This window comes from Penicillium psychrosexuale (assembly GCF_028828465.1).
Source record: "Penicillium psychrosexuale strain IBT 29551 chromosome Unknown utg000004l, whole genome shotgun sequence".
Taxonomy (NCBI): Eukaryota; Fungi; Ascomycota; class Eurotiomycetes; order Eurotiales; family Aspergillaceae; genus Penicillium; species Penicillium psychrosexuale.
In genome coordinates this window covers 1,399,157-1,412,016 of record NW_026643189.1, presented here as the reverse complement: position 1 = coordinate 1,412,016, position 12,860 = coordinate 1,399,157, and the positions used below count along the sequence as shown (strand labels likewise).

General features: G+C 48.5%; 8 protein-coding genes across 8 annotated transcripts; 3 read left to right on the top strand and 5 right to left on the bottom strand.

Annotated features, from left to right (window-relative positions):
* Positions 1-344: 344 nt before the first annotated feature.
* N7518_006340 (RNA methylation protein TRM112) lies at positions 345-871 on the bottom strand (the record flags this gene model as incomplete). The annotated part of the gene is made up of 2 exons (XM_057187267.1): positions 345-575; positions 686-871. 2 exons carry the CDS (start codon positions 869-871, stop codon positions 345-347), a joined length of 417 nt encoding a protein of 138 aa, XP_057038970.1.
* Positions 872-1,223: 352 nt separating this feature from the next.
* N7518_006339 (small ubiquitin-related modifier domain-containing protein) lies at positions 1,224-2,414 on the bottom strand (the record flags this gene model as incomplete). The annotated part of the gene is made up of 1 exon (XM_057187266.1): positions 1,224-2,414. The coding sequence occupies one exon, from the start codon at positions 2,412-2,414 to the stop codon at positions 1,224-1,226; it is 1,191 nt and encodes a 396-aa protein (XP_057038969.1).
* Positions 2,415-3,053: 639 nt separating this feature from the next.
* On the top strand, positions 3,054-3,383 carry N7518_006338 (U4/U6-U5 snRNP complex subunit LSM6; the record flags this gene model as incomplete). The annotated part of the gene is made up of 2 exons (XM_057187265.1): positions 3,054-3,159; positions 3,211-3,383. The coding sequence occupies 2 exons, from the start codon at positions 3,054-3,056 to the stop codon at positions 3,381-3,383; spliced, it is 279 nt and encodes a 92-aa protein (XP_057038968.1).
* Positions 3,384-4,004: 621 nt separating this feature from the next.
* Positions 4,005-5,217, top strand: N7518_006337 (S-methyl-5-thioribose-1-phosphate isomerase; the record flags this gene model as incomplete). Its single annotated transcript, XM_057187264.1, has 2 exons — positions 4,005-4,525; positions 4,590-5,217. 2 exons carry the CDS (start codon positions 4,005-4,007, stop codon positions 5,215-5,217), a joined length of 1,149 nt encoding a protein of 382 aa, XP_057038967.1.
* Positions 5,181-5,620, bottom strand: N7518_006336 (uncharacterized protein; the record flags this gene model as incomplete). Its single annotated transcript, XM_057187263.1, has 3 exons — positions 5,181-5,373; positions 5,435-5,454; positions 5,585-5,620. 3 exons carry the CDS (start codon positions 5,618-5,620, stop codon positions 5,181-5,183), a joined length of 249 nt encoding a protein of 82 aa, XP_057038966.1.
* A 176-nt stretch (positions 5,621-5,796) lies between these two features.
* Positions 5,797-6,552, top strand: N7518_006335 (rRNA-processing FCF1 family protein; the record flags this gene model as incomplete). The annotated part of the gene is made up of 4 exons (XM_057187262.1): positions 5,797-5,867; positions 5,924-5,989; positions 6,045-6,407; positions 6,471-6,552. 4 exons carry the CDS (start codon positions 5,797-5,799, stop codon positions 6,550-6,552), a joined length of 582 nt encoding a protein of 193 aa, XP_057038965.1.
* Positions 6,553-7,036: 484 nt separating this feature from the next.
* On the bottom strand, positions 7,037-8,284 carry N7518_006334 (uncharacterized protein; the record flags this gene model as incomplete). Its single annotated transcript, XM_057187261.1, has 1 exon — positions 7,037-8,284. One exon carries the CDS (start codon positions 8,282-8,284, stop codon positions 7,037-7,039), a length of 1,248 nt encoding a protein of 415 aa, XP_057038964.1.
* Positions 8,285-9,206: 922 nt separating this feature from the next.
* On the bottom strand, positions 9,207-12,530 carry N7518_006333 (rRNA-processing protein UTP21; the record flags this gene model as incomplete). Its single annotated transcript, XM_057187260.1, has 5 exons — positions 9,207-9,815; positions 9,866-10,504; positions 10,565-10,816; positions 10,876-12,363; positions 12,423-12,530. The coding sequence occupies 5 exons, from the start codon at positions 12,528-12,530 to the stop codon at positions 9,207-9,209; spliced, it is 3,096 nt and encodes a 1,031-aa protein (XP_057038963.1).
* Between the last annotated feature and the right edge of the window lie 330 nt (positions 12,531-12,860).

Sequence of the window (12,860 nt, the reverse complement as noted above, 5' to 3'; positions counted from 1 at the left end):
TGGCGTTTTCAGTGTGGGAGCATTGACGCATTTATCAATGGCAATCGTGATTTCATAAACTACGAACTCTCTTGTACAATATACCAATTCCAAAAGAATTTCGCCTGTTTTCCGTTTCAAGTCATGGCGCTGGAGCACAGTCTTAGGAGATGTGAGAGCGTAGATGTGTCAAATCCCAGAAGAACCCGATTTGGATATCTGATAACCTTCGTGCCACTGCATAGGGTCTTTCAGAGAAGGGAAAGGAAAGGAAGGAAGACCATTCCTAGTCCTGGGGTATCGATTTGCGAAGCTATTTTGGTGAAAAGCGCATGTGGGATTGTGTCGTTCAGACTGGAGGAATATTAGCAAACGAACATACCCAAGGGAAAAGAAGATTTCTCACCAAGGTGGCTTGGAAGAAGGAAGTTCGCAATTCCCTCCTTAATCATATATGAATGACCACAGTTCCCACAGGTCAATTTCCCTTCCGTGACATGCGTCTCAAGAAGCAACCGATGCAAGTCCTTCAATGTCTGCTCGTTGTCGAGAGCCTCGCCCTCAGGTTTCGAATCTGGAAGACTCGGGAACCCAAGCTGAAATAAGACCGCAAGAGTCAGCTTATTTGTAATTGTCGGTGAATTACCTACACGTAGGTATAGGTATATCGGTTGAATAGGTAAACTTGGGTGTCGGATCTTCATACCTCGTTGGAAACGGTGCGCAGGGCTTCCCAGTCAATTCGGGGGAGAACGTTGCGGATGAATTCGGGCTGGAAGTCTAGTTCTTGTTGCTCGAGCTCGGCGTCTTGGAAATGTAATGGGAATGAGGCCGGGGATGTCTTGCATTCCTTCACGGCGCATGTCACGAAATTGGCGGTGATCACTTTCATTGTGGGGGTTTTGGAGGGTGATTGTTGGTGGTTTGTCGATGCGAATATTCTGAGAATGTTGCTCAGGTATGTAAAGATCGATTGGGTCTAGACAGGAGATTAATTTAGCGGATAATGAACATCGTCGGTGGCCCCTCCGAGGGAGAAAAAAAAAGAGTCCCACGGCTTATCTGATATCATGTGATCGATATGGATAGGTCCACTACTATACTAAGTTGATGTTTACTCTGAAATTGTGCTCCGTATATACATTATCTTTACAGAAATTCCCTAGAGTCAGACTGGAAGATTTTATTAGCTTTGATTAGCCCGGATTAGCTATTATTCAGTTGTTCAGATCCTTCGAGGAGGGTTATTTGATTTGGACATCCAGCAGATCTAGATCGTCAATGTCGTAGTCGCCAAGACATGAATTGGGATCGAGTTTGTCCCCATCAAACAAGAGAAAGATGTCGTTGTCCACAGGAATATTCTGTTTCTCCCGGAAAGCCGATATAAGTCGCGAGATCAGGGTTTTCGACCTTGCTTTGATTCTGAAATCGTCGTGTCCAAGACTCCTCAAAATAAGTTTCATTGGCTCGCCCTGGTCAGCTCCTGGGGACTGTGACGCTGTAGGGGGCTTTTCATTATCAGGCGAGGTAATTTGCTGATTGACCGGGAGAGGTAAATCGGTAACCGCTTCCATATGTATGCGCAGCTCTTTCTGGTCTGCAAAGTCGTCATCATCAATGCCAGGGATCGCTGCAGAGTTCTTCCTGGTATTTATATTTAGACTCCTGCAAGTTGTCACGTCGAATAGACGTCGGCCCTTCCAGGTCAGGTAGATTGATGCCTGTATATGGGGTTCGAAATTTTGGCGACTGCACCATGCCAACCGCACATCCCTGAGCCGCTGTGACATTTTTCGATGGACGAGTAATGGTTTGGTGTTCGCAATTTCGGATGTGATCATGATTTGGACAATCGGGTCATCCGCTGGAACTTCCGCCGGTTGAACAGGCCGAGGTGAAGGTTGAACAGGCCTAGGAGGTTCAACAGGTCGAGGGGTTCGAGTTTCCGAATCATCCGCTAGGACAATCACTGGTTGAACAGGCAGAGCACCTAGTGGTTCCGGACCACTGACTTTGTGCGGTGACTGGGACAAGCGCTTTCCTGGGCTGCTTTTCTGTGTTGGTTCGCTTTGTTTGACTGGCTTGACTGATTCGGGTGAGGAATCATGCGAGGAACCCGAGAGCTCTTGTGGCTCCGGTAGCACAAGTTTATCAACCTCACGGGCCACATTTTGCACCGGACTGCTATCATTGCGCCCCTTTCCCCTTTCACTAGAGTGCCGACGCCGCCTCTTTCGTTTTGAGTCTTCAATATCCCCGGTATCTTGAGTATCTTCGGTATGTTCTGGGATCTCCGGTGATTTCGGCTTGTGGCGTGCTTCACGATTCGCAGCAATGATATCAGAGTACGTTTGTTCTGAGCGTCGATAAAATTCAGTGCCAGTTTCCTCCGTATTCTTTATTGCCCATGAGGGCTTTTTGAAAAAGCTCATGAGTCCCTCAAAAGATCCAAGTATGGTAGGATGGCCGAATGGATTTTAGAAGTGACTCGGGAAGCACCTTATTATAATCAGCGATATGTTAGTGATAGAGTAAGATGTGCGACACGAGGGCCGGGCATAAGCCAAACAATTGGTAGTCAAGATGGAGGGAACATGCTATCACACTTTCTAGCCTATAGTGGGTCAAGACACCGTCCTGCTTACCGCCTAATAAAGGTACACTAGCATGCTTTCTGATTAACGGAATATTTGACTATATAAGACCTCTTTCCTCTTGATTTATTAGTTACAGATTAGCCTCAAATAGCTATGCTAGCACATAGTTTGCCAAATTCAACTATTTCAATATTTTGGATGATGTTTGCAAAGCGAATAGAAAGTATACTATTTTATGACCGGCAATACCGGCAAAATACAATGGCGGTGTCCGATCTTCTTCGAAAACTGATCAGCAGATCCCGCCCCGCTTGTGATAGTGCATCACTCACCGCCTTACTGGTTGGTCTCTTGCTTTCGAATGCTTCGTCCCTCCGTCTGCTTCAAAACACATCTCAACCTGGTACGTCTTCCCTTTTCCCATGGAACTTAGCTCTGGCTGACATTTGATAAAGTTCAGACCACAGTATCAATATGGAGAACGCCGCAACCTCTGAAGGGAAAGACCCTTCTGTCTTTCTGAGTGAGATCATCGGTGCGCCTGTGATCGTGAAGCTGAATTCTGGAGTGGTATACAAGGGTATGGACTTTTCTCTTGTTCCTAGTGGCCTCGCTTCTAATGCGCCAATAGGTGAACTGCAATCAGTTGATGGCTACATGAACATTGCCCTTGAAAAGACTGAAGAATACGTGAATGGAAAACTACGACGAAACTACGGGGATGCTTTCGTGCGCGGAAACAACGGTTTGTCAATCCTTTCTTGTCTTCCAATCCTATGGCTAGTGCGACAGCTTTCTGACTAGAGCCTACAGTACTCTACATCTCTTCCAGCTGATCCCACAATACACATTCGATGTTATCGATTGGGCCCACCTATGACAACCTGCAAGTGGATAAGAAAGACACCATTTGAGTGTCGTCGCAATGATTTGGAACACTCTAGCTAGGAGGACAGAATATAAGCCTAGGTGGTGATTGACCAACTCTTCTTATGATGCAGTTGGCCATACTTGCGAGCCTAGGGTTATGAAGGCTACGTACCTAGGGGGTTTCTTTTTTCCCCTGCTTTGTATTGAGCTCAACATTGGCGCCGGTGACCATGAGCTCATTATTTGTTTCCTAGGCGGCTTGATAAGTTTTCTGGCGATGTGGCGATGTGCCATTGACCTCATGTTTAATTGGTGCAGAGTATATTCGCACAGTAATCCATGGCATTTGATCCTACCTGGCTTGGTTACCTTAACTACATACGTTAGAGGTACGTTCCTCGTTCCTGGGAAGGTTGTACCTCTTAACTATTGTACCTGTTGTAGTTACCCCCCGCATTGCTTAAGTAAGCTTTCCAAAGTCCCCCGCGGACTTTTTAAGGTTCTTTCTTCGCGCCTCACCAAGGTCTTTAAAACCTTTGACCGTCACCTACGAAGATGTTACAGGCAATCAAGTATAGCAAGGGCAACCTTGAGATCCTGGATCAATTGCAGCTTCCATTTGTCGAAGAATACATTCCCATCCGGACTACAGAAGATGGATGGCACGCCATCAAAGATATGAAAGTCCGAGGGGCACCTGCTATTGCGATCGTCGCAATGCTTGCTCTCGCTTCGGAGCTAACCTCTGCTGTGGACAGCGACAAGCTTTCACAATCACCAGAAGAGGTGTGCCAATATATCACAGAGAAGCTTGCTTATCTGGTGACGAGTAGGCCGACTGCCGTCAATCTCGCTGATGCTGCGCGCAAGCTGGAGGCTGTAGTGGTCAACCGCACGAAAGCACCGGGCTCTACTGGCCGCGAAGTTGCGGCCGCCTTTATTCAGGCGGCAGAGGATATGATGGGAAAAGACCTCGAGGATAACAAGAAAATTGGACACAATGGCGCAGAATGGATCGCCGTTCGTGCGTCCAGAGGGAATTCAATGATTACTGTATTGACCCACTGCAACACTGGGTAAGGCCGATTCGCTACATTATCCGTTATCCGTCGTATGTTCTCACTAATCCCGAATCACTAGCTCTCTCGCCACTTCTGGATATGGCACCGCATTGGGTGTGGTTCGTTCGCTGGCCGAGAAGAGCCTCCTAACTCACGCTTATTGCACAGAGACCAGGCCCTACAACCAAGGGTCTCGCCTTACAGCATTCGAGTTGGTTCACGACGAAATTCCGGCTACACTCATCACGGATTCCATGGCAGCCGCTTTGCTCGCAGATACCAAAGTGAGAGTGAATGCAATTGTGGTGGGAGCTGATAGGGTAGCAGCAAATGGTGACACAGCCAACAAGATTGGCACATATGGTCTCGCTGTCTTGGCAAAGTACCATGGCGTTAAGTTCCTCGTTGCAGCGCCGCTCACAACAATCGATATGGCAACGAAATCAGGGAGAGACATTGTCATTGAGCAACGTGCAGCATCTGAAGTGACCAGCATTAAAGGTCCCCGTGCGGGTTCTGAGGCCACCGACCAGATTGTGATTGAGACCGTGAAAATTGCTGCGCCAGGGATCAATGTCTGGAACCCGGCATTTGACATTACTCCCGCGAGTTTGATAGATGGGATTATCACAGAGGTTGGAGTTGCAGAGAAGTTAGGCGATGGCAAGTTTCACTTGGCTGGACTATTCGATGGCTCTACTTTTTGATCCTGATCTGTTTCCGGTTGACTCGGGTCTGTTTCATCGACAGACGTAGCCTCCACTGCAGCAGCCGCCTGCTTTTCGAAAGATGCCAAGAGTTCATCGACTTGGCTTTCAATTGCGCTCAGATGGTTTTCCAGGGCCGAGGCAGTCATTTCACCCCTAAATATATGATGTCAATCTCATGAATTTATTGATGTAAGCTATAAGTGGTCTCACGTACTTTGCAAGTTCTGCAAGTGCCTATATATTGGATTAGCTGTCCGACCTTGGATCGTTGGTAGAGGGAATGGAATGCAACAGGGACAACGCTGTCTAGCAGCATAGTTTAGGGAAATATATGTTGCTTGCGAACACCGAGGTAGGGACTTACCTTCGACAGATCAAAGTCCGAATCCGCTCCCGACATAATGAATGTTTGAGGTTATTGCTGAGTACACGGGAGTTTTGAAGACAAGATTGTCCGTGGGGGATGCCCAGAGCCCATCGACACGATTAGTCATCCCGAACCCGAGATAGATTTCCCCGATAAGAAAAGAGAAAAAAAAACCTCTTCCTCACTATTATCATCCACATCTCGTCATCATGGGAGTTCAGAAAAAGACTCGCAAGTATGCGCTGGCCAAGAGAGCCATTACCATGCGCGACAATCGCCTGTTCGTCATAATCACGAAACATGATCTTCTTGCGACTTGCTAACAGTCGGTTATAGGAAGCAAAATCAAGACAAGACAGAGAAAGGTCAAGAGGCTAAGAAGGATGACCTCGTCAAGGAGGCGTAAGTGCATCATATAGTACTATCGCAATAATCGTACTGACAAGTTCGCTCTTAGCCCCCAAGCTCCTTCGTCAATGTTCTTCCAGTTCAACACGGCCCTCGCTCCCCCATACTCCGTGCTGGTCGATACCAATTTCATTTCCCACACCATTCAGCACAAACTTGAGGTCATTCCTACCATGCTTGACTGTTTGTACGCCAAATGTATTCCTATCGTCACAGATTGCGTACTTGCCGAGTTGGAGAAGCTTGGCCCGAAATACCGACTTGCACTGCGTGTAGCCAAAGACCCTCGGTTCGAGCGCGTCAAGTGTGACCACAAGGGAACATATGCCGATGACTGTCTGGTCGATCGTGTCATCAAACATCGTGTCTACATTATCGCCACAAACGATCGTGATCTTAAGAGACGGATTCGGTATGTAACCTACACATCGATCTCATTTTCGCTGTACCAGCCAAATTCTAACAACCATAATAGCAAGATTCCTGGAGCACCCATCATGAGTGTCGCTCGCGGCAAATATGTTATTGAACGACTTCCCGATGCCCCCGAAAAATGAGCAACTTGAAACGATTTATCCAATCGTCTGTCGCTATTGCGACCATCTACATGATACCCACAAAAATATCCGTTTCTTTCTTCGCCAGAAAGTTGTAAAATAACTTGAACAATTTTCGCCTCCAGACACCAGGCAACCACAACACGCACGACCGCAAGACAAGATTATTCTGTCAATCGACCGTATCCGATCAAACAAAACGACTGGATCGAGAACCAGCAGCATCGCTCCTCCCAGGGCTGGTTCTAGTACTTTAAAACCTATATGCCAATGGAATGAATCATTTGAAGGACCCGGGGCTTCTCAGGCAAGGTTATCAAGTGGCACATTTATGTCTTCTATGTCTATGGCGACCGCCAATGCAAATGTCATTGTAATCTACAAACCGCATGAATGCCGAATCCTTAGCTGATAATAGTCATTACCTGAGGGGTCTCTAATTCGTGAAGTACTAGTGCATGTTTGCAATGTAGATTTGTATTTGTTAACCATACGTTTCTATCAATTTAGAAACCGCATGCCGGACAAGACGAGTGTTGGCAAAGCTCTGGGTCATCTTCTGTCGCGACATCATTATGTGTAGTGGAGGTAAATCCGCGAGTAGTGAGCTGGTATCAACCAAGTCAAGACCAGGAGTTGCGATATCGAGCAGCTGCTTCAGTATTCGTAAAGAGTACAGTGCAGCTTGCATTTGAGCAAGAAGGTGAATATCCGCCCATTCGGTACTTCGCGCCATATATCCATTTTTAAGAAAGCTCTCCAACCCCTTCGCATTTGGAACTGTGGTTGTACCGGATCCATCACGATAAATATCGGAAAGAGCATACAAAAACCAGAAGCTCTCCGCTGCCAGACCGTCGTCAAAGGTAGCGTGTGCTAGCGCAAGACGTTTCTTGAGAAGATCCAGGTCGGAGATCACGGTCTTTGTTCCGCTTAAAGTGATCTCCTCGGCCACGATCCTTCCACCCCTGCGAACGAATTCATGTACGACTGCGTATCGATTGACAACAAGACGGGAAAGGTTGAAAAATGAGTACCCAAGGGACCTATATGTTCGACCTTGTTCCCAGGCACATCGTCTGGAAAAATCTTCGTTCAAAATCCCGAGATAGACGTGTGGCTGTTCATCCGAGCAGTAAATACTAGGAAGTTCATACTGCCAAAATAACTCCGATACCCTCGGATCCAACAGTTGTACGGACTGCTCTGCTCCAGGTATCACCGCGTTATCAGTGGTATCGTCATGATATTCTTGAAGAAACTCCAGATATTCAGAGGAGAGCTCAGTCGCCTTACTGCTCTCCTGAGATATCCGGGTAAGTTCAGCAAAACGCAGGTGGGCATTTTTTTGCAATTCGTAAGCAAACCACTGAACGCTTGGGATGCCCAATCGGCCAGAGAGCGAATGGGGACAGATCCTCAGCCCCCGAATATCTGGCTCGGCCGGATCCCAGACGCCCGAGGACGTTTGAACCGAGTCTAGAAACAAGAGCGAGCCATCCTGACCAAGGTCGTGAAGCAGCAGATCCGAATCATCCGTCAACACTGAACAGCCGGTAAGTTTTGCCACACGGGCACACTCAACATCTGCTTCTCCTGGCACCATGACAGTGATTTCCGCCCAGGGGTGATTGACATCGGTGACAAGGCAACTGATATCATCGTCAACCTCTTTCCGGATCTGTTCCTTGCTCCATCGGTTCAGCAGGTCCTCGAAGACCGCCGGTACCATGAAAGGATTCTCTGGAAGGCCTTTTCGTCGCTGGGGCAAGCCTCGACTGCACCAGACCTGCCCTCGTTCAGTCGGAATCACATCGCGACATTTGGGCGTAGCAGGCAGAGACAAATTTCGACGAGCCAATTCTAGTCGATGTCTTAACTTTTCAATTCTGGAAAAGCGGATTTTTCGCTTGGAGATAGGCAAGGCACCATCGAAGCATATCTTATGTCTAAAGGACAGAGAGAGAAAGGAAAATGATAATCAGAGGATAGCTGTGTTTCGGACTAGTTGTGAGCGCTTACATTTTAACTCCCATTCTGGTTAATTGGAGAAGGAAGCTGCTCACCCCGCGACTGATTTCGTCGCAGGTTGGCTGGTAGTCAAGGACATCACTGCTTGGGTCCATCCAGCCCAGGAGTCGACGGTAGACATGGTATACTAGGCTGGGCCCGTCAATGACAACGGCTTGGATGTGCGGAAGTTCTGAATCGATCGCCCTCCCATCTAACAAGACGCTTTCGGCATATGGCAGTAAGTGCCTAGTTAAATGGGGGATCCCCATAGCCAATGCGTGGAAGAACCCTTCTTGTCGTGGTTGTGGATTGTTTCTCGAAAAAAAAAAATCCGTATTAGTCAGGGTGGTAAGACGCCGGAGGTCCAAGTTTGGACAACCTAGAAAACTTGGAATATTGATCTCATCTTTCCTTAAATTGAGATATATGAATAGAATTAGAAGGTGCGGAAATAAAATAAGATGATAACAAAGTAGATAGGATGCAGAAGTTCCCTAAATTCCTGCAAAATCACTGGATTTATAGAACAAATGCATATAGATTCAACGTAACACGCGTGATAGATAACAAAGAAAAAAAGGCACTCATGTCCCGAGATATTTATCCAGTAAGTACATAAGTATAGATCTGTCCATTTCAAATTACCGAGCAGATCGCAAGAATCCGACCACTCCGCGACAGTAGCCCACCAGCTCAGCCAGGCGCTTTCCCTCCCGCCGTTGCTCGTCAGACCAAATTGCAAGAGCATCTTGCAATAGACGATACCGAGGCTCATCTTGAGTAGAGCTGAGACTCACAGTATCGGCGTGAATTTTCAAAAAGACCGCCATCCAAGCATTGACAAGCTCAAAGTCCCTCTTTGACTTCAGGCGAGCAGTCAGGGCAATAACGAAATCGGACAACTCAGAGTGTCCATCACGCACCCGAGGATCCAGAGAACGAATCTCGAGATCTGCTTTGGCCGGAGATAAGGTCTTGAGATGGTCGATAAATGAGCTGAAGTCACCGGAATCATGGCCGGATGCCAATGATCGGGTGAAAATAGATTGAGGAGAACCGGGGTTTCCACCATTTTGCAACTTGGCAATCCGCAACCTTTCGGCTTCGGCGGTTTTGACCATCGATCCAGCATCGGTATCCTCGGCGCCGGCGATTTCGCCGGCCTCGGGACCACTGGAACTGAGCAGAGAAGGAAGAAAGAACGGAGCCTTCTCGGGTGCCTTGGGGGCTTCCTTGGGGCGATTACGTTCCTATTGAACTGTTAGCTAGAGATCATACCCGTGCAGAGATAGAAACATACCCGTATAGTGTCTAGGTGAATCAATGACTGCCATCTGCTTTTAGGGACAAGACTCAGAGTCATCATGTCGTGTTGTAGTTGTTCCGTGGCCAGTACTGGGCCTTCTGCCTCATCTTGCTCGGTAGTATCCACGAAGGCGGCCTCAATAAGACCAGCACCACCTTCTCCCGATGTTGCCGGAAGCCCAACGTTCTCAATAATGTTCTCGTCCAGGTTTTTGGTCGAGATCGGCATGAAAAGGCTGCGGTTGCTCCAAAGGCTGATACCAATGCTACCGGCGTGTGCGGTAGCAAGGAATTCACCCGTTGAAGACATGGACAGAGCGACACATGTGCTTGAGACGCGGAAGATGTCAATCAAATGCCCGGTGGGCATATCCCATACGCGTATCACCGAGTCCATGGAGGCAGCAATAATCCATCGTCCATCATTTGAGAAGATGAAATCATTGACTTGACCCACACATCCCCAGAATTCACGAACGAGCTTTCTGGTCTCGAGGTCAATCACACGGATCGAGAGGTCGTCACAGCTGAAGGCGACTAATTCACTCGCCTTGTTATAGCGAAGTCCAGTAATGGCAGCCATGGGATGCCAGTCTAGTTCATCAATGAATTTCCCAGAAAGAAGATCCCAAAACTATATTCCAGAAAATGTCAGTTTGCGAATCTCTAGAAAAGAGGGAGTGGTGGGGTGTACCTTGACTTTGCCATCCAGGCCACAGCTGACAACGGTACGGTTCAAGTTGTCAATCATCAAACCAGTCACAGCCTTGGTGTGTCTAGTAGCCTCAGTGATCGAGGTCTGAGCATTGGATTTGGTACCACGGCCAGCTGGGGGACGAGCTGGGAAACTTTGTCGGTGTAGACCTGACTGCATGTTGAACATGTCGATAGAACCCCCAGCTGATCCGATGACAGCGAAAGTACCACATTGCGAAACGGTCACACTCTGAGGAATGAATTAGCAAAGGAAAACAATTGTTCAGTCATGTTTAAGAATTTGCACACCTTGACTTCTGTTCCATCACTGGTTGCAAACGCCCATCGACCTGCTCTCTTTTTGCCCCAGAACCAAGTACGTGCGAACTTGTCGCCCCGATGACCGGTAACCACGCTTTCCCAGCCGGTTGCGTTGGAAGCATCGGCGTTTGTAACCTTCGGGTTCGACCAGATCGGACCGGAAGTGGTGACTCCCATTCCACCATCACGGTTGAGGCTGCAGGCAATGCATGTAACTTCGGGAGCTTTGAGATCCTCTGTATTTGAGATGTTCGATGGCCCTGCCTTCTTAGCCTTGCGTTCCAAGCTACCCTGCGAGATCTCGGTATGCTGGCTGTCTTTGCGTAGACTAAGCCCCCAGAGACTGCAATCCTTGCTTGCACTAAGAAGCCACTTGCCGCCAGACTCGGATCCATCCGAAGACGTCGGCAGGAAATCAAGAGCGCTGACGGCAGCAGAGTGTCCGTTTCTCCTATGAAGAGGTCGGGGAATGGGCGAGAACGGCGTCTCGTCGAAGATCCAAGTCTTCAAAGAATTGTCATCGCCCGATGACACGATCACTGGCTGTCCATCCAAGAACTCGACACGGTTGGCGCCCATGGGCTTTTCGCCGCTTGACACTCGATGGGCTCCACGAAGAATGCCTGCAATGCGACCTCCATTATTCAAGTCCCAGAGTGTGATATCGCCGCTACCACTTGACGCTGTGGCCATAACACCTGAGCTGCGACCATCGTGACCAGCACCCAATCCGTCGCCGCGGAAGGTGATGGAAGTTACTGGGAGACCCCGGGATGATGCGTTCTTGAGAGACAAAACCAGCTGGCCTGAGCTCACGTTCTGAATAGCCAACGCACCGCCCTTATAGGCAATGGCAACAAGCGATAGAGCAGGTGTGGGTTGAATCGCAGTCACGGGCCCAGCATCTGCCGACAAGGAGGGCAACGTGTGAAGAAGCTTTCCACTACGGAGGTTCCAGATATCAACCGCTCCATCTGATCGGCCCACGAATATCTTGTTCAGGTAAGTCGGCATGTTGCACATTACCCCAGTGTAGATCTTCTCTCCAGAGGAACCCCGAGCGGGTTGTGGCCGCAGACTGGCATAGTGCTCGTATGTGCCCGTTCTCCAAACCTCGAGGCCACCGGTCCAGCAACCAACCACCCATGAGCCAAACACCACCAAGCGCTCAATGGGCCCCTTCAGGTCTGCGGGGCCCTCAAGAACTGCAACTCTTTTGCCGCGCTTGAAAACCCAGACGCCTCCTGGGGACTGCGACCGGAGATGGCCCCAAGCTGCGAATACCTTATCCTGCCACGCACATGTTGCCGTAATGATCTCTGGTGTTTGCGGTCGACTCAGAAAGATGAGGTTCAGACCTCGGCGCAAATCATAAGTCTGCAGCGAGTGTCCCACGGAGGTTGTGATTTGAAAGGTCGATTTACCCAGGCGCACTGACGTAAAGGGAACGGGTGTTGGCGACACCAATCCTAGTGTCTTTATAGCGACATGTCAGTTTGGAGAAAAGAAGCGATTTAATGTCTCCCCCAACTTACACGGAAAGGAGCAAAGATCTTGGAACCATGTGTCCCAGCCTTAACCTGTGATACCCGTTTCTGCCTCTTCGCAAGAGGCAGATCGAAATTATCGGCCGAAGAAGGCATGATATCGAGGGACACACTAACGACAATGGATATGCCGTAGGATCCAAAGTAATCAGAATAAGCCCCTTAGCCTTTGGAGTGATAATTCCGTTCTGACTTGGTGATCAAGTCACAAAGGGTATCTCCGTCGTCTTCACTAGCTCGGTCTTCTTTTTTTTTTGATGTTTTTTTCTGCCCCGCCTAGTCCTGCAGGCACTAGACCGCCTTCAAACGGGTGAACATCTTCCCCGGGTATAAAATACCTTCACGTGATGAGCATATCCGGAATATCTCTTTGATATCTTTAACTTAACGTCACTCTTCGTTGTTACATATGTTCAAATCATTGTA